Source organism: Nerophis ophidion, linkage group LG07, assembly GCF_033978795.1.
Source record: "Nerophis ophidion isolate RoL-2023_Sa linkage group LG07, RoL_Noph_v1.0, whole genome shotgun sequence".
Classification (NCBI taxonomy): Eukaryota; Metazoa; Chordata; class Actinopteri; order Syngnathiformes; family Syngnathidae; genus Nerophis; species Nerophis ophidion.
The window spans coordinates 68,731,299-68,752,233 of NC_084617.1; the positions used below are offsets into that span (position 1 = coordinate 68,731,299).

Here is a 20,935-nt window from a genome sequence, read left to right on the forward strand (position 1 = left end):
TGATGGCCAGGAGTCTTGGATCCGCTTGAACTGAACTCTCGCGGCTGTGTTGGAGCCACTATGGATTGAACTTTCACAGTATCATGTTAGACCCGCTCGACATCCATTGTTTTCGGTCCCCTAGAGAGGGGGGGTTGCCCACATCTGAGGTCCTCTCCAAGGTTTCTCATAGTCAGCATTGTCACTGGCGTCCCACTGGATGTGAAATCTCCCTGCCCACTGGGTGTGAGTTTTCCTTGCCCTTTTGTGGGTTCTTCCGAGGATGTTGTAGTCGTAATGATTTGTGCAGTCTTTTGAGACATTTGTGATTTGGGGCTATATAAATAAACATTGATTGATAAACATTGAGTGTGTTGAGGCGTTCCAACATGGTCTCTTGACGCTCTGTAGGTTTAGCTGGTTCCCCTACTGGTTGAGCCAATGCTTGCCTCATAGGCTCCGTCTTCGCCGGTTCCATAGTCTGGTTGGAGCTTTTCTGTTGCGTGCGGGTGTTGTGGATCCCAAAAATTCAGATGGTTAGCGCTTGGCAAAAGGTCTTCCTTTTTATCGTGGAGGAAACACAATAAGGCAGCCAACGAAAGGCGATGGCAGCAAAAACTAGCACTCCCACGAGAAAACTACAAAGAAAACCAAAAGTACACAAATAAGAACACTAAGCAGGGCTAGGAAGGTACTGGGCAGGACTTTCTCCTCCAGGGTCCATGGAGGACGTGGCTGTGGTGACTGCATAGAAAGCTCCGGCGCCCACATGCTGCACCAGCATGGTTAGGTAGAGAGAGACTAATTAGAATCAGGTGTGCCCTGCGGTTTGGAGCCGGCTGCTGTGGGAGAGAGAGAGAGTGAGAACAGGTGCAGGGACAGAGAACATAACACACCAGGACCTAAGAATACCACATTTATGTCAACATGTGTCATGGCATCGCCAACCTTTCTCATTACCATTAAGCAGCGTGGAACGACAATAGAAAACATAACGAGTGTCTCGTTACACAGCATTAAAAATGCGCACACACACTTCCTGCTCAGTGCAAGGAATGCTTCAAAATAAGAGCATGGCAGTGTTATTCTGGATTCTACTAAAGTCACAAACATTTTTTTAAAATATTATTTTGGATGTTTTGCACACGCCAATCAATCAATGTTTATTTATATAGCCCTAAATCACAAGTGTCTCAAAGGGCTGCACAAGCCACGACGACATCCTCGGTTCAGATCCCACATCAGGGCAAGGAAAAACTCAACCCAGTGGGATGACAATGAGAAACTTGGGAGAGGACCGCAGATGTGGGTGACCCCTCTTCCCCGTCTAAGGGAGATCGGTGCAATGGATGTCGAGTGGGTCTAGCATAATATTGTGAAAGTCCAGTCCATAGTGGATCTAACATAATAGTGAGAGTCCAGTCCATAGTGGATCTAACATAATAGTGAGAGTCCAGTCCATAGTGGATATAACATAATAGTGAGAGTCCAGTCCATAGTGGATCCAACATAATAGTGAGAGTCCAGTCCAAAGTGAATCTAACATAATAGTGAGAGTCCGGTCCATAGTGGATCTAACATAATAGTGAGAGTCCAGTCCATAGTGGATCTAATAGTGAGAGTCCAGTCTATAGTGGATCTAACATAATAGTGAGAGTCCAGTCCATAGTGGATCCAACGTAATAGTGAGAGTCCGGTCCAAAGTGGATCTAACATAATAGTGAGAGTCCAGTCCATAGTGGATCTAACATAATAGTGAGAGTCCAGTCGATAGTGGATCTAACATAATAGTGTGAGTCCAGTCCTTAGTGGATCTAACATAATAGTGAAAGTCCAGTCCATAGTGGATCTAACATAATAGTGAGAGTCCAGTCCACAGTGGTCTAACATAATAGTGAGAGTCCAGTCGATAGTGGATCTAACATAATAGTGAGAGTCCAGTCCTTAGTGGATCTAACATAATAGTGAAAGTCCAGTCCATAGTGGATCTAACATAATAGTGAGAGTCCAGTCCATAGTGGTCTAACATAATAGTGAAAGTCCAGTCCATAGTGGATCTAACATAATAGTGAGAGTCCAGTCCATAGTGGATCTAACATAATAGTGAGAGTCCAGTCCATAGTGGATATAACATAATAGTGAGAGTCCAGTCCATAGTGGATCCAACATAATAGTGAGAGTCCAGTCCATAGTGAATCTAACATAATAGTGAGAGTCCGGTCCATAGTGGATCTAACATAATAGTGAAAGTCCAGTCCATAGTGGATCTAATAGTGAGAGTCTAGTCTATAGTGGATCTAACATAATAGTGAGAGTCCAGTCCATAGTGGATCCAACGTAATAGTGAGAGTCCAGTCCAAAGTGGATCTAACATAATAGTGAGAGTCCAGTCCATAGTGGATCTAACATAATAGTGAGAGTCCAGACCATAGTGGATCTAACATAATAGTGAGAGTCCAGTCCATAGTGGATCTAACATAATAGTGAGAGTCCAGTCCATAGTGGATCTAACATAATAGTGAGAGTCCAGTCCATAGTGGATCCAACGTAATAGTGACAGTCCAGTCCATAGTGGATCCAACATAATAGTGAGAGTCCAGTCCATAGTGGATCTAACATAATAGTTAGAGTCCAGTCCATAGTGGATCCAACGTAATAGTGAGAGTCCAGTCCATAGTGGATCTAACATAATAGTGAGAGTCCAGTGCATAGTGGATCCAACGTAATAGTGAGAGTCCAGTCCATAGTGGTCTAACATAATAGTGAGAGTCCAGTCCATAGTGGATCTAACATAATAGCGAGAGTCCAGTCCATAGTGGATCTAACATAATAGTGGAAGTCCAGTCCACACTGGATCTAACATAATAGTGAGAGTCCAGTCCTTAGTGGATCTAACATAATAGTGAAAGTCCAGTCCATAGTGGATCTAACATAATAGTGAGAGTCCAGTCCATAGTGGGGCCAGCAGGGGACCATCCCGAGCGGAGAGATGTCCCCAACCGACGCACGGGCGAGCGGTCCACCCCGGGTCCCGACCCTGGACAGCCAACACTTCATCCATGGCTACCGGACCTGTGCCCCCCCCCCTCCCCCCTCCACAAGGGAGAGGGGGGCAGAGCAGAAAAGAAAAGAAACGGCAGATCAACTGGTCTATAAGGGGGGGGGGGGGTCTAAGTAAAGGCTAGAGTATACAAATGAGTTTTAAGATGGGACTTAAATGCTTCTACTGAGGTGGCATCTCGAACTGTTACCGGGAGGGCATTCCAGAGTCCTGGAGCCCGAATAGAAAACGCTCTATAGCCCGCAGACTTTTATTGGGCTCTGGGAATCACTAATAAGCTGCAGTTCTTTGAACGCAGATTTCTTGCCGGGACATATGGTACAATACAATCGGCAAGATAGGATGGAGATGGACCGTGTAGTATTTTATACGTAAGTAGTAAAACCTTAAAGTTGCATCTTAAGTGCAGGTGAGCCAGTACAGGCGTAATGTGATCAAACTTTCTTGTTCTTGTCAAAAGTCTAGCAGCAGCATTTTTTACCAACTGTAATCTTTTAATGCTAGACATAGGGAGACCCGAAAACAATACGTTACAGTAGTCGAGATGAGACGTAACGAATGTATGAATAATTTTTGCCGATATTACAGAGACCCAGATTCTTTTCCGAGTCGCCTTGTGTAATTGTTTGGTTGTCAAATGTTAAGGTGGTATTACTAAATAAGTGTCGGTGTCTAGCAGGACCGATAATCAGCAGAAGAGAAAAAAACCATCATCCAACGACGTCAGAAACATGCAATCGTCATTTTGTCTTTGCAAAATTGATGTGTTATCTTCTTTACAAACCCTGTTTCCATATGAGTTGGGAAGTTGTGTTAGATGTAAATATAAACAGAATACAATGATTCGCAAATCCTTTTCAACCCATATTCAGTTGAATATGCTACAAAGACAACATATTTGATGTTCAAACTGATAAAAACATTTTTTTTGCAAATAATCATTAACTTTAGAATTTGATGCCAGCAACATGTGACAAAGAAGTTGGGAAAGGTGGCAATAAATACTGATGAAGTTGAAAAATGCTCATCAAACGCTTATTTGAAACATCCCACAGGTGTGCAGGCTAATTGGGAACAGGTGGGTGCCATGATTGGGTATAAAATCAGCTTCCCCAAAAAATGCTCAGTCTTTCACAAGAAAGGATGGGGCGAGGTACACCCCTTTGTCCACAACTGCGTGAGCAAATAGTCAAACAGTTTATGAACAACGTTTCTCAAAGTGCAATTGCAAGAAATTTAGGGATTTCAACATCTACGGTCCATAATATCATCAAAAGGTTCAGAGAATCTGGAGAAATCACTCCACGTAAGCGGCATGGCCGGAAACCAACATTGAATGACTGTGATCTTCAATCCCTCAGATGGCACTGTATCAAAAACCGACATCAGTGTGTAAAGGATATCACCACATGGGCTCGGGAACACTTCGGCACTTCAGAAAACCACTGTCACTAAATACAGTTTGTCGCTACATCTGTAAGTGCAAGTTAAAGCCATTTATCAACAACATCCAGAAACGCTGCCGGCTTCTCTGGGCCCGAGGTCATCTAAGATGGACTGATGCAAAGTAGAAAAGTGTTCTGTGGTTTAACGAGTCCACATTTCAAATTGTTTTTGGAAATATTCGACATTGTGTCATCCAGACCGAAGGGGAAGCTAACCATCCAGACTGTTATTGACGCAAACTTCAAAAGCCAGCATCTGTGATGGTATGGGGGTGCATTAGTGCCCAAGGCATGGGTAACTTACACATCTGTGAAGGCACCATTAATGCTGAAAGGTACATACAGGTTTTGGAACAACATATGCTGCCATCTAAGCGCCATCTTTTTCATGGACGCCCCTGCTTATTTCAGCAAGAAAATGCCAAGCCACATTCAGCACGTGTTACAACAGCGTGGCTTCGTAAAAAAAGAGTGCAGGTACTTTCCTGGCCCGCCTGCAGTCCAGACCTGTCTCCCATCCAAAATGTGTGGCGCATTATGAAGCGTAAAATACGACAGCGGAGACCCCGGACTGTTGAACGACTGAAGCTTTACATAAAACAAGAATGGTAAAGAATTCCACTTTTAAAGCTTCAACAATTAGTTTCCTCAGTTCCTAAACGTTTATTGAGTGTTTTTAAAAGAAAAGGTGATGTAACACAGTGGTGAACATGCCCTTTCCCAACTACTTTGGCACGTGTTGCAGCCATGAAATTCTAAGGTAATTATTATTTGCATAAAAAAAAAATAAAGTTTATGAGTTTGAACATCAAATATGTTGTCTTTGTAGTGCATTCAACTGAATATGGGTTGAAAAGGATTTGCAAATCATTGTATTCCGTTTATATTTACATCTAACACAATTTTCCAACTCATATGGAAACGGGGTTTGTACAATTTTTTTTTTTTTATCGGAAAAAACGGCATCGCTAACACGCGAACACAACGTGTCACACAAATCAGTAGACAAATTCAGGTTTATTACCATGAGAAGTAGTGTCGGTACAAGGCAGGAGCAGAAGAGAAGCTCAAAACAGTAGTCTGGGCAAACACTGTCAAGGTACTGTTTTTTAAAACAGAGTTGCAGCCTGTTTGTTTTTTTCCCTTTAGTTGTCCCTTTGAGGGATGGACAAAATAAAAAAGCATGTCGTTAAAAGAAAAAAAAAAAAGCTGTAAACCTGAACCTTTGTTCCAAAGTAAACCAAGTATCATAAACCCGCTTATGGTCATACACAGTACAAAACATGCATTCTTGTTATTCCACAACTATCGGTTTTACAAAGTACACAGACTGCACGAAATCAAACTCATGAAAAAAAAAAAAAAAAAAAAGGCGTAACACAACCTGTACACACGCGTGACATACTTGGCTAGTCCTATTTTTCCACACACTGAAAAACTCTGCAGTTCGTTTTTGTACACAAGATGTCCTCTTGACTACACGGCTATTTGGAAAAACAGCCTGAGGTAAGCATTTTAGCACATGAGACGTTTGCTCAATTTCAAAAGGCTCAAATTGAATTAATGCCAAAAATACCAGAAAAAAACACATCACAAATGAGACAAAAAAACAAATAAAAAAGCAAATAAATTAGCAAAAGTTGATGCTTATTTTCAAGGTTTTCCAGATATAGGATGCAGGACATTTGATTTCCACTATATTATTATTATACTGTACGCTAAGCTGTTGAAGATGTTTCAATTATTATTATATTTGATTATTTTTGTGGGCGTGATACAATGGAAACCCTTTTAAGTTGAGTTGTCCGACTGTTTGTGAGGCCGTGAATGCATCAGTGGCTGAGCTAGTGTGTGCCTTTTGATGCGAAATTTTTTTGCTGTTGCTTTGCTTGATAATATTTTGCTGATATCGCTTTGGCCTGACACTTTTTGTTAAAATAAGGCAATTGTTGATGGAACACCTCGAGTTATACCTGAGGCGGTATAGCTCGGTTGGTAGAGCGGCCGTGCCAGCAACTTGAGGGTTCCAGGTTCGATCCCCGCTTCAGCCATCCTAGTCACTGCCGTTGTGTCCTTTGGCAAGACACTTTACCCACCTGCTGCCGGTGCCACCCACCCTGGTTTAAATATAACTTAGATAATGAGTTTCACTATGTAAAGCGCTTTGAGTCACTAGAGAAAAGCGCTATATAAATATAATTCACTTCACTTCATTCCTTTTCATCTTTAATTAGATTTGAGTGCGCATCAATATAATATCTGTTGTGACTACTTCTTGACACCGGTCCCTCAAAGTTGTATCGCAAAATAAATGTTATTTTAAGTTTGGGTTGGTGTGAGGGGGCGTGGCCGGCAGTCCTGCAGCGAGGCGGGACGCGCCAGGGACGAGCGTCAGGTGCGTAGATGGCCCACCTAGGCACAGTTAACTAAATCGACCTGCACTGTGTAAAAAGGCAACAGCAGAGAAGGACAGGGGAGGAGTTGGAGAGCCGGTGAATGAAGAGCGAGACGCAGACGATGACGGCGTGCGGCTGAAAAGCAACCAGAAGAGCGAGCAGTTGGAGGAGCTGAAAAGCGACCCGACGAGAGACACTGCTCGCAGTCATGTCTGTCCTTGGTGGTCCATGGAACCCGGAGGGAGGAAGACCCCCACAGTTGGATTTTATTGTCTACGCTGCATGGATTTGCTAGTGCAAAGAATGCATGATCAGTGTAAACTTGCAGCGGTCTTGACTACATTTGTAAGTTTTACGGAAATACGCCAACTCTTTTGTGCGGTGGCTAACAATCTAAGAAAGACAACGTTATGTTAATTGCAGTGGTAGAATCTAGGGTAGGAGTGTCATATTTTTTTATTTTGCACTGAACAGGAAGTCACTGTGTGCACTTTTTCATGCTGTGTACCTGCTTTGTCGGCTTGCCTCACCATCAACCCTTAATGACAAGTGGCGACACACAGTCAATTATTTAAAAATGTATTTCTTAATAATTTTAAATAGAAAAACATCAGGAACTCAAAAGTTTGTCAAAAAATGGTATAATGTAAACTACTGATTTTAGCTCTAAACATTTTATATATGAACACAATTGGTGACTGTGGAGAGACGGAGCAGGCGGTCCGGCGGCGGGGCGGGGCACGCTGGAGCCCTGCCCAAGATGGCGGCAAGGAGGCGGAGAAAGCCGCTGAGAGGAGAGGCGGGGCGTGCCGGGAGCGATGCTATGAGCGAGATAAGGTGCACGGCTCGCACACCGGCACACAATCATCTTATCTCCTCTGGCTGTATAAAAGGGGAGAAGGAGGAGGGATCATGGCAGAAGGAGGTGGAGAGCCTGCAACGACGAACGAAGAGCAACAGACGAAGACAGCGACGACGCGGCCGGCTAAAAGCAAGCGAGGAGCGAGAAGGAGCTGAAAAGCGTCCCGACCGGAAGACAAAGCTTGTGTTATTTGAAAAAATAAACAAGAGTCAAACCTGCTCAGCAATGTCCTTCCTTGATGGTCCGTGGAACCCGCACGACGACGGCGGGAGTCCGTCACAGTGACATACATAAAATGTTAAGAGCTAAAACCAGTAGTTTACATTATACCACTTTTACTGAGTTACTGATATTTTTTTTTTGTCACCGATTCTGTTCATAACTTTTATGGACAGAATTTCTAGGCGCAGCCAAGGCGTTGAGGGGATCTGGTTTGGTGGCTGCAGGATTAGGTCTCTGCTTTTTGCAGATGTGGTCCTGATGGCTTCATCTGGCCAGGATCTTCAGCTCTCACTGGATCGGTTCGCAGCAGATTGTGAAACGACTGAGATGAGAATCAGCACCTTCAAGTCCGAATCCATGGTTCTCGCCCGGAAAAGGGTGGAGTGCCATCTCCGGGTTGGGGAGGAGATCTTGCCCCAAGTGGAGGAGTTCAAGTACCTCGGAGTCTTGTTCACAAGTGAGGGAAGAATGGATTGTGAGATCGACGGGCTTCAGTCTTCAGTAATGCGGACGCTGTATCGATCCGGTGTGGTGAAGAAGGAGCTGAGCCGGAAGGCAAAGCACTCAATTTACCGGTCGATCTACATTCCCATCCTCACCTATGGTCATGAGCTTTGGGTTTTGATCGAAAGGACAAAATCACGGATACAAGCGGCCGAAATGAGTTTCCTCCCCCCGGTGGCGGAGCTCTCCCTTAGAGATAGGGTGAGAAGCTCTGTCATCCGGGAGGAACTCAAAGTAAAGCCGCTGCTCTTCCACACAGAGAGGAGCTAGATGAGGTGGTTCGGGCATCTGGTCAGAATGCCAACCGAACCCCTCTCAAGGGAGGTGTTTCGGTAGGAGGCCACGAGGAAGACCAAGGACTATGTCTCTAGGCTGGCCTGAGAACGCCTCGGGATCCCCCGGGAGGAGTTGGACAAAGTGGCTGGGGAGAGGGTAGTCTGGGCTTCCATACGGTGGAGAGGCGGAGCCGGCGGTCCGACAGCGAGGCAGGGCACGCCGGAAACCGGCGCAAGATGGCGGCAAGGAGGCGGGGACGGCAAGCGAGCGGCAAGGCGCGCCGGGAGCGACGCTGCAATCAAGATCAGGGCGACAGCTGTGAACGTCAGGGAGAGAGGCGGAGAGACGAGAAGGAGCCAGAGCAAGGGTCGGGAACCTTTTTGGCTGAGAGAGCCAAGAAACCAAATATTTTAAAATGTATTAACGTAAGAGCCATATAATATATTTTTAATACTGAACACAACTAAAAGTGTACATTTTTAAGTAAGACCAACATTTCTAGGGTATAATAGGTCTCTTATTCTTTGTAATAACATTGTTATTCAGTAGCTAACTTAGGAGGGAGCGTGGCCTGCGGGTCTGCAGCGAAGCGGGGTGTTGCCAGGACCGGCCTCGAAATCAGCGAAAGGGTGCAAATGGCCCACCTGGGCCTTGTTGAAGAACCCCCAAGAGGGTTAACCCTACACTAACCAATAATAAATCAATTATTTCTTACCCTTAAGGCAACTTCTTGAACAGGTGCGGTAGGAAAAAGGATGGATGGATTCAAATGCATGAGCATTTTTATATTTTTAACGTTATTTTTAACACTATGATTACAAGTGGAATTATTCATTACTTATTGTGTTAAGTAGTGTCAGCTCAGATTTATCCGAGAGCCAGATGCAGTCATCAAAAGAGCCACATCTGGCTCGCGAGCCATAGGTTCCCTACCCCTGAGCCGGAGGGAAGCTGACGCGGAGCGAGAGAAGAAGAGAGCCAGAGGCAGACAACGAGCGAGCGGAAAGGAGGAGCTGAAAAGCGACCTGCACTGAGGTTTTGTTTGCAAAAATAAACAAAGTCAACCCTGCTCAACAATGTCCCTATTTGGTGGTCCATGGAACCCCCACGACAGCGAAAGACGGTCACAGACATGTTTCTACGCTTACCCAAAGTCGGGTCGTAGCCTAAGCAGAGAAGCCCAGACTCCTCTCTCCCCAAGCTACTTGGTCCAGCTCTTCATGGGGGATCCCGAGGCGTTCCCAGGCCAGCTAGGAGACATAGTCTCTCCAACCTGTCCTGGGTCTTCCCTCTGTCCTCCTACCTGCCAGATGTACCCTAAACACCTCCCCAAGGAGGCATCCCGGGGCGTTCTGACCAGATGCCCAAACCATGAATTGATTAACGTGGACCCCGACTTAAACAAGTTGAAAATCTTATTGGGGTGTTACCATTTAGTGGTCAATTGTAGGGAATATGTACTGTACTGTGCAATCTACTAATAATCAATCAATCAAACCTCATCTGGCGCCTCTCCATTAAGAGGACTTTACTCTTAGCTCCTCCCGAATGACAGAGCTTCTTCACCCAATTTTCAATGTTGTAATGTGAAATTGTAAATTTGTGATGTACTATAAAGGGTAAACCGAGGAGGCGTGGACGGCGAGCGAGCGGCGAGCCGGGGCGATTGACGCCACAATCAAGATCAGGTGCATGTATCGCGCACCTGGGAATAATTTAGTAATCCTCTCGCACTGTTTAAAAGGGCGACGGCCGTGAACGTCGGGAAGAGAGGCGGAGAGACGAGAAGGAGCCAGAGGGAAGCTGATGCGGAGCGAGAGAGGAAGAAGGTGAGCTGAAAAGCGACCTGCACTGAGGTTTTATTGGCAAAAATAAACAAAGTCACAACCCTGCTCAACAATGTCCCTATTTGGTGGTCCATGGAACCCGGACGACAGCGAGAGTCTGTCACACCTGCTTAGGCTGCTGCCCCCGCGACCCGAACTCGGATAAGCGGAAGAAGATGGATGGCATTTTATGTAGTGGTGAAAAGCGGTCCACCACAACTTAAAGGCCTACTAAAATGAGATTTTCTTATTTAAACGGGGATAGCAGGTCCATTCTATGTGTCACACTTGATAATTTCGCGATATTGCCATATTTTTGCTGAAAGGATTTAGTAGAGAACATCCACGATAAAGTTTGCAACTTTTAGTCGCTAATAAAAAAGCCTTGCCTGTACCGGAAGTAGCAGACGATGTGCGCGTGACGTCACGGGTTGTGGAGCTCCTCACATCCTCACATCTGAACATTGTTTACAATCATGGCCACCAGCAGCGAGAGCGATTCGGACCGAGAAAGCGACGATTTCCCCATTAATTTGAGCGAGGATGAAACATTTGTGGATGAAGAAAGTGAGAGTTAAGGGATAGAAAAAAAAAAAAAAAGACGAGGGCAGTGGGAGCGATTCAGATGTTATTAGACACATTTACTAGGATTATTCTGGAAAATCCCTTATCTGCTTATTGTGTTACCAGTGTTTTAGTGAGATTGTATGGTTTTACCTGTACAACCTGAAAGTCGGAGGGGTGTGGCCACGGGTGTGGTGACCGCCAGTGTCTCCGGTGGGGGGAGGCAAGAGAGTCCGCAAGCTCTCCGTTCGTGTGTACGGCGAGAGCCGACTTATTACCACCATTCTCTCACCGAAACCTGCCGGTTGACATGTGGTAGGGAACCATGTTCGCTTGACCGCTCTGTTCCATAGTAAAGCTTCACCGTCATCTTTCGGGAATGTAAACAAGGAAACACCGGGTGTATTTGTGTTGCTAAAGGTGGCAGCAATACACCGCTTCCCACCTACATCTTTCTTCTTTGACGTCTCCATTATTAATTGAACAAATTGCAAAAGATTCAGCAACACAGATGTCCAGAATACTGTGTAATTATGCGATTAAAGCAGACGACTTATAGCTGGGATCGGTGCTTGACCAAAATGTCCGCTACAATCCGTGACGTCACGCGCACACGTCATCATACCACGACTTGTTTAGCAGGACAATTCGCGCGAAATTTAAAATTGCAATTTAGTAAACGAAACCGACTGTATTGGCATGTCTTTAATGTTAAGATTTTATCATTGATATATAAACTATCAGACTGCGTGGTCGGTAGTAGTGGGTTTCAGTAGGCCTTTAAGTGGGCACTTAGTAGTACAAGTGGACGGCGGACCAGGACTTATCGACTTGAAGGGGACCGACTTAAATGGGTTCCATTGTGTCAAACACGCAATACTCCAACGTTTTATCTCATTAATGTTGATGTAAACGTCCGTCATGTTTCAAGTGTCATTTTATGTATAGAATAGTCAATAAAAATCAAGTTTGAACACCCCTGCTCTACGTTTGTTGTTGGAAATTCTTAAAAAGTGACAAGGTATTTTGGATCAGTTTGGCTGAGCAACTTCCCTAAATCCAACAGCAGAGGTTTCACCCTTAAGTAGTGCAACACAAATCAAACAAATACAAATTTTACAATGACGCATGAAGACTAATTAGTGTTCCCTTTTCAGTTTACGTCCGACATCTACCTCGTCCAGCCCGGTGGTCGATCTGGACTGCTGGAGGTGGAGGAGCTGAGAGTGAGTGCGAGGCGGCTGCTTCTTCAGCTTCTGCAGGTGGACATCAATGGGGTCCAGGTCGGGTTCGGCGACCGGAATGGGCAAGTAGCCGCCGTCTCTCGGCAGGCACATACAGCAGCCGGCACCGGCCAGGTCCAGCTCGCTGTACTTGAACTCCAGCTTCTTCAGCTTGAAGTCCACCATGTCAACTGACTGGCTCATTTCCACCAGGAGGTTCCAGAAGACACAGGTCAGGACAATGCCCAACAGCTGCAGGAACAGACGCAAACGTGTTCATTTTGTGATGTTTGTTATGCCTGGCAAGTGTTTGTGAGCTAAATAATACACAATGAACAAAATATAAAATTTAAACACATGCTCCCATTTTTCATTATTTGAACTCAAAGCCTTATTTCTGTCCAATATTGTTAACAAATCTGTCTAACTCTGCAAGTGAGCACTTCTACCGTATTTTTCGGATTATAAGCCGCTCCGGAGTATAAATCACAATTTTGAGGGAAATTTATTTGATAAAATCCAACACTAAGAATCAGGCATGTGATTTGACCACAAAGAAAAAGACTGAAAACATTTCCCGGGGACAAGAGGGGCAACGCCCCCTGAAACTCCTGGTTTTTCACCAATTTAACATGCTAAAATTAACAAAGACAGCACATTTTAAAGAAAATATTTTAGTGTTTAAAGACATGAAATCATCATTAATAGAACATACATACCCCAATTATCCTAATGAATGATTGTATATGGTTCAGTCCCAACAGTATTTAGTAGGGGTATGGGAAAAAATCGATTCGAATACGAATCGAATCGTTTACGTTGTGCGATTCAGAATCGATTCTCATTTTTAAAAAATCGATTTTTTATTTTTTTTATTTAATTTTTTTGTTGTATTTTTTTTAAATCAATCCAACAAACCACTACACAGCAATACCATAACAATGCAATCCAATTCCAAAACCAAACCTGACCCTGCAACACTCAGAACTGCAATAAACAGAGCAATTGAGAGGAGACACAAACACGACACAGAACAAACCAAAAGTAATGAAACAAAAATGAAAATTCTCAACAATAGTATCAATATTAACTATAATTTCAGCATAGCAGTGATTAAAAATCCCTCATTGACATTATCATTAGACATTTATAAAAATAATAAAAAAGAACAATAGTGTCACAGTGGCTTACACTTGCATCGCATCTCATAAGCTTGACAACACACTGTGTCCAATAATTTCCCAAAGATAAAATAAGTCATATTTTTGGTTCGTTTATAGTTAAAACACATTTACATTATTGCAATCAGTTGATAAAACATTGTCCTTTACAATTATAAAATCTTTAAAAAAAAATAAAAATCTACTACTCTGCTAGCATGTCAGCAGACTGGGGTAGATCCTGCTGAAATCCTATGTATTGAATGAATACAGAATCCTTTTGAATCGGAAAAATATTGTTTTTGAATCGAGAATCGAATCGAAAAAAATCGATATATTATCGAATCGTGACCCTAAGAATCGATATTGAATCGAATCGTGGGACACCCAAAGATTCACAGCCCTAACATTTAGTCACTAATATTTACATCTTGTGTTCATTTTACATCCACGGGTTTCACATTGATTAGTTTTATTATTTTCAGTTTATTTACAGTATTACCACATTACTTCAGTTCAGTGGGTTGAAGTGGGTTGTTTGGGTGGATCTTTCCTGTCAATGTCTATGGCAGGTTTGCTCACTTGCTCACTTTCGGTTGACATCCAAAAGTACCAGCTAGTGAAAAGTTTGTTCTACTTGCTTCAAGTTGTTTCATATGTTTTTGGCATTTCGCATGTACTTCCAAAGCCTTGAAGCCTTGTGATCCATAGTCAATATTATCATGACACCACGTGCACAAAACTTTTCCGGGACGATCGATTTTCCGAATAAAATCGCCGAACAAAGTCGTAACTTCCTTCTTCCCAACAGTATCAGTGATTTCCCTTTCCATCCAGTCCCATTGAAACTTATTTTTCACATGTTTATCAATTTCTTTTACTCGTGAAGCGTCCTTTCTCTCGAGAACCGACATCGTTTACATTTGGAAAATGGCGGTAATAACGTCATCATTCATAACAGATGTCCTGATTGGTCACAAGGAACATATCGACCAATCAACTACGGCGTAATATAAGCTACGCCTCGATTACAAAAGACGAATCGGCAAGTAAACGAATCTTGACTTAGGGTCGGGAAAAAAAACGGAAAAACGGAAGATACCCCCCCCCCCCCCCCCCCGATATTAAAGACGGAATTCCGACTTCAGACGGAAAAATCACAGGCCTGAAGAATAGACATTTGCAAGGTAATTTGAAATAAATACAGAAAAGTGAACAACAGGCGGAATAAGTGTACATTATATGAGGCATAAATAACCAACTGAGAAGGTGCCTTGTATGTTAACGTAACATATTATGGTAAGAGTCATTCAAATAACTATAACATATAGAACATGCTATACATTTACCAAACAATCTGTCACTCCTAATCGATAAATCCCATGAAATCTTCTTCCTCAATGTCGCTTCTAAACAACTCTGCAAACTCCAAAGGTATGCGCCGCTTCCTCTTGTCGTTTTCTGCTGCATATTTCACTACGTCCAGCTTGTAATCTGCAGTACATGATTTCCTTTTCGGTGCCATTTTTGTTCAGCCCTTTTCAGTTTTTATTAGTTACCGCCAACGTTGAAATGATCCATTTTAATAGCTACGGCAGTAGCATATAGCATATAGCAGTTAGCATCCCATGACCCACAATGCACTTCTGCCATGACCCTCCCCCGCCCAATTCTTGTTGGTTGACGTGTGTGTGTGACGATTGCTGACATTTTCTTCGTCTCTTCCGCGAATGAGATAAATAATATTATTTGATATTTTACGGGAATGTGTTAATAATTTCACACATAAGTCGCTCCGGAGTATATGTCGCACCCCCCGGCCAAACTATGAAAAAAACTGTGATTTATAATCCGAAAAATACGGTAGTTTGCCTTCACAGGTGTGGCATATCAAGATGCAGATCAGACAGAATTATTATTGCACAGGTGTGATTTAGGCTGGCCACTAAAAAGCGGCACGCTAAAATGTGCAGTTTTACTTCATGAGAAGTAGGGTCAAAACTCGGTCTATATGCATAATTGCCAACCCTACCAATTTTCCTGGGAGACTCCTAAATTTCGGTGCCCCACCCATATATTTTCAAGTATTTAATATACATACATACACATAATCCGTTCATGAATGAGTATATCCATTCGGCCACCGTGTTCAATGGAGAAGTCTACTCAACAAAATTTGCAGGCAGCATACCCCTTCCCCTTCGAGCTGTCCCGGATGAACTATAATTATTGATTTCCAATCATTTTGGAACTTGCAAGCGTACTTCCTCTTACTCGTCGTCGCCATGTCTCTTGTTCGTTCTTCTGCTTCGTCTCTGTTATGTTTTTGGACATTACTACGTGCCGTAGTTTTGAAGCAATGCACGATGGAAATCCGGATGTTTTGTCAGTGTATTAACGTGCCGGCTGGAATAAAGATAAAAGACTGTAAAAATATATTCCAATTGAAAAAAAATATATATAGATAGAACAATAAGATCATATGGACAGCCATAGATGTTTACATTTTGCTTTTTATTTATTATTTTACTTTTTTTTTTTGTCTGGTTTTGTATTTGTTTTATATCATTCCGTGAGGTGTAAATTATTATTATTATTATATACTTTACGAAGTTCTGCACTTGTTGGTTTTTTTTCTTGTGTGTTTTTTGATTGTTTTCATTACATTTGGATGTATTTGTTGGTTTATATGATATCCATGAATTAAGACTACGTATTATGTCAAAGGGGGCAGGAAAATATACGTTTTTTCTTCATTCTGCTCCTTCTCAGGCATTGTTGTGTGAAATAAATTAAAAAATAAACACACGCTGAGAAATAGCTCCGTGCCTGCCTACTTTATGGATTATAGATAAAACTATGGATAATGGAGACATATATAATAGTCTCCTTTTCAGGTGAGAGGGGACGCTAAAGGCATTGCCTTTAAGGCACGCCCCCAATATTGTTGTCTGGGTGGAAATCGGTAGAATGGTTGCCCTGGGAGATTTTCAGGAGGGGCACTGAAATTCGGAAGTCTCCCGGGTAAATCTGGAGCGTTGGCAAGTATGCTTCTGTGGTTTCCCTTAAGAGGTTGCTATAGACAGATTTGACTGTAGTAATAGCTTTATAATCTCATTGTTCCGCTTTAAAGAAACTTACACTGGTCTTATGCAAGCTCTTGCTGTCTACTTATTTTCAAGAAGCAGCAGTAACATCAAAAGAGAAACCACTTTCTCATCAACATACCGAAACACCAATGCCCTAACGAGAAAGGCTACAACCAGTGTGTGCCTAGAGTTTTAAATTACCTGTGGCAGCCCAATGGCACAGCACAAGGCGATGGTTATTCCAATGTTGTCAGTCATCCAAAGGTTGACTGCATGTATGCAGCCGCGCACGTGGATCACCTCCTGCAGGGTTTCACGCTGATGCACAGGCAAAAGACAGAAATACATCAGTTTTTATTTAAAACCATGAACACCGTAAAAAAAAAAATGCTGTATGCATATCAGTACACATGAATGTTTGGATTCTTCTGTGACCAGACTAAGGATGGTGGTATCGGTCTGATACCGGCCAAAATTAATGGATTAAATGTTTTGGGGGTAAAATAAGATCAGATTCGAAAGCCTCAACTATCATGTAGGGCTGGGCGACGTGGCCTTTTATTAATATCTCGATTTTTTTGGGCCATGTCATGATATATATCGCGATATTTTGCCTTAGCCTTGAATGAACACTTGTTGCATATAATCACATCAGTGTGATGATTTGATGTGTCTACATTAAAAAATATTGTTAATACTGCATTAATATATGCTCATTTTAAACTTTCATGCAGAGAGGGAAATCACAAGTGTATTTAATAAACAATTAAGCAGTGGCACAAACATTCATGTCATTTCAAAACAGAAATTGCAAGATTGTCAGAGACATTATAAAACAAGCTCTTAGTGCACTTTTGTGCATGATGTCACTAAGATGACATATCAAACACGAACACAAGATAACAATAATGACTATGCATGTGAGATGTATGCTTGGTTTTTTTTTTATATATTTTAATCTATTTATCTATGTTCTTATGTTTTTATGTAGGATTTTGCACTAAATTAGTTTGCATACAATCTTGTTGTACAATGTACAAGGACAATAAAGATATATTCTATTCTATTCAAAACAACACTAAGTTAAAGAGCACTTTTCGTACAGAATGCCACTATAATAGTTTAAACAAATAAAGTGCACTTTTGTGCATGATGTCACACAAGATATTTCCAAAACTGACAAATAAAAATGAGCTGCATAATAGGAAATCAAATATATGTCCTTCGTTCTGTGGTAGGTTCCTGCGGACGTTATCCTCTTCTGTTGTTGATTTTTTTTTTCAGATGGTGTTGATCTGGAAAATGTTGCTTCGGCATTTTGTGGGTGTGGCACCGAACGGAGATGTTGACATGCGGAGTTTCAAGCACTCTTCATTCACTAGTGGGTGACTTTTCAAATGATGCTACATATTAGCAGTGCTGCTACTTTTTTGTTGCAACACTTTTGCCGCATAATTGTTCAACATATTCCCGCTTGAAGCCAAATCACTGTCGGATGATGGACTCTATGCTGTTTTTCTTGGGAATTAATTCTTCATTTCTTACCAGATTCGCACCTTCTCTCTCTGGTATTACCACTCGGAACGCACCGTTAGCATTAGAGCTACCCATGTAGCTACCTCTCTGCTCGGAGAGGGAATGTGACGTTGCACGTGTGACATATGTAAGAAGGTGCGCTTGTTTATGTGTCTGTGAGAAGGAGACAAGAAAGAGTGGGAACCGCATGCAGTGTAATGCCCTCAGCTAAAATCAACTGTGTGAGAACATATACTCGAATATCACGATATAGTCATTTTCTATATCGCACTGAGTCAAACGATATATCGCCCAGCCCTACTATCATGTAAACACTTCATTAAACAGACACTAGTTAACTAGCAGCTAGCTAGCGGAATTAGTGGGAGTCATTTAGCCTAGCGCCTCATGTTTGCTGTAGAGTTACATTATTTACCAGGAAAACAGAAAGTACCTGAATGCAATTTGTGGGATGTTAGCACTGGACTGAGGTTACATAATAGTATAATAATTTCTGCCCTAAAATACACGTTTTTTGTTGAATAATAAATGAACATGAACCAGAACACTGTCATCCTCTGTGGGCCAACACCAGAAAATGTATAGAAGATCAACATATAGATAAGATAAAACATTGGGTTCATCACTTCGTTGATTGTGTTTTTCCTCATATTACAGATTTCAACCTGTCCTACATAGGTCTCTCGACTGTTACAAAAACCCCACCATGTGTAGAAACTAGACAGCTATGAAGTACTTTTCACAGTGCATGGACGACAAAGTCTTTAAAGACAGAGAGATATCAGCAATTGAAGAGAGTCTCACTGAAAACCCCTGCGGAAGAAATGAGGCACTTCTTCCCAGGTTGTAGGCCAGCAGGAGCAAAGCGACAATGTTTAGCCAGCAAATTACAAAGACAGGTTGTTCAAGTGAAGAATTCACTGAAGATTGTTAAATACATGAATGGAACAGAGGAAACAAAGAATATATTTTTTGGAGAGTTCTCTTGCGGACATACTATAGCACCACTGATTGAGGCCTGTAAAAACAAGAACGTCTGATCCATTTTACTGTCTGCTCTCACTCCAGCCATTTGTTTTAGGCGAGCCATACCATACAAGCTTAAAGGGCTTTGTCCTCGAATCCCAGATGCTGGACTTTGAAGTATATCAAGAGAAGGATATATTTGCTGATCAAAAGGCTGGGAACTGCGGGAGCAGCAGTCCTATGTTTTAAATTGTTCCTACAGGAAGTCTTGTGTACTCTAACTATGCTTACATACGAATCGGTGGCCAAGAGCCCTGCAGTAGCTGCAGTCCTAACAGAAAAAACCTCCACAAAAACCATGTTGGTTGCCTGATGACAAACAATTGCGAAGAAAAAGGAGGGAGGCAGTAGTGAGATTAATCAGGAGAATTCTGAAAGTTTACCCCACTCGGAAAAGCATTTGTCTGCACCTGTTGATTGAAAAAAGGCAAAGTCTAGGTGATAAGACGTGCCGTCATAAGGGAGTACAATGACAACATGGTTGGTATGCACTTCTGTGTCAGCATACTGAGCTTTTATTACAAGCTAAACCAAGAAATGAAGCGTGTGTGTGTGTGATGGCCATCCTAAGAATAACAAAAAAACAAACTTACTACACTGGCAAGAGAGTATATGATAGTAAGGAGAGCAGTATCAGCCATCATGCCACAGCCAGAAGAATTGTTAAGAAAAAAAAATGGGACCCGGCACGATAAGACTGCAGCGATGCACAAGTGCTAAAATCAAGGTAACAAAGGAAAAACATAAATGCAAAGTTTCAGTTACAAGATTTCCGAGCGCTGCTGTTGACTGCTCCCATGGAACAAGGGCATGGGTCAAATGCAGAGAGTGATTTCACCACACCTAGTGTGTGTGTGACAGTCACTGGAACTTTAACATGTCTGCTCTAGAGAAAACTAATACTAGAGCTAATTACATGCTGCAAAATCAAGGATTCCTCAACTTACGATTACCTTAACTTATGACTAATTTGATATACGAGCTGTCTCTCTGCTTTTTTTTAATGCTTTTAGTTGGAGCATACCTTGAGTTACAAGCATTTTAGCTCTAGGTTATATTAATATTTGTAACAAGTTTCTGCTATTGGAGCAATGAAGATTTAATATATTATCACACGTTGCTGTTTTTGACTCAATTACACAACAAACAAGACCGTTTGAGCAGTAAAGTGGCATTATATTGTTACACTGTTCTTTATGCAAGAAACAAACATAAGTTTTGTATTTCAAAGTTGATGTGCATGTTTGAGCACCGCTCAGAAATCGACATCCCGTCCTCCAAACTGTCAAAAATACGCCCTGCCTGTTAGCAGCCAACCTGGCAAGTCGAGCCCGCCGTAGCACGAGTCTGCATCACACAAGCTGAAACAAGCCTTCTTGCCACAAACGCCAAGCAATTTTTCAAAAGGAAGCTGCGTTTGAATTTTTTGTGTCTCGTCCTAACTCAACAAACTGGATGGTCAAGCAATAGCTTTGGTTCACAGACGATTGTTGTGTTTTCACCCCGGAAGTGATTTTTGGTCCGTCACTCAAAGACGCCAGGGACAACGTTGCCAGATGCCACGAGGGAAACACAGTTGCTAAGGGGCGGTAAAGCTCGGTTGGTAGAGCGGCCGTGCCAGCAACTTGAGAGTTGCAGGTTCGATCCCTGCTTCGCCATCCTAGTCACTGCCGTTGTGTCCTCGGGCAAGACACTTTACCCACCTGCTCCCAGTGCCACCCACACTGGTTTAAATGTAAAAATTAGATATTAGGTTTCACTATGTA

General features: G+C 42.5%; 1 protein-coding gene across 2 annotated transcripts in view; it reads right to left on the reverse strand.

Annotated features, from left to right (window-relative positions):
• Window positions 1–5,483: 5,483 nt before the first annotated feature.
• zgc:110329 (uncharacterized protein LOC550500 homolog) overlaps window positions 5,484–20,935 on the reverse strand; it is a 45,956-nt gene continuing 30,504 nt past the window's right edge. For both annotated transcript variants that reach the window (XM_061906982.1, XM_061906981.1), the window contains 2 exons: window positions 16,809–16,925; window positions 5,484–12,610 (listed from right to left, as the gene is read on the reverse strand). In XM_061906982.1, coding sequence (XP_061762966.1) covers window positions 12,275–12,610; window positions 16,809–16,925 — 453 coding nt within the window. In that variant the 3' untranslated portion in view covers window positions 5,484–12,274. The remainder of the gene's footprint in view (window positions 12,611–16,808; window positions 16,926–20,935) is intronic.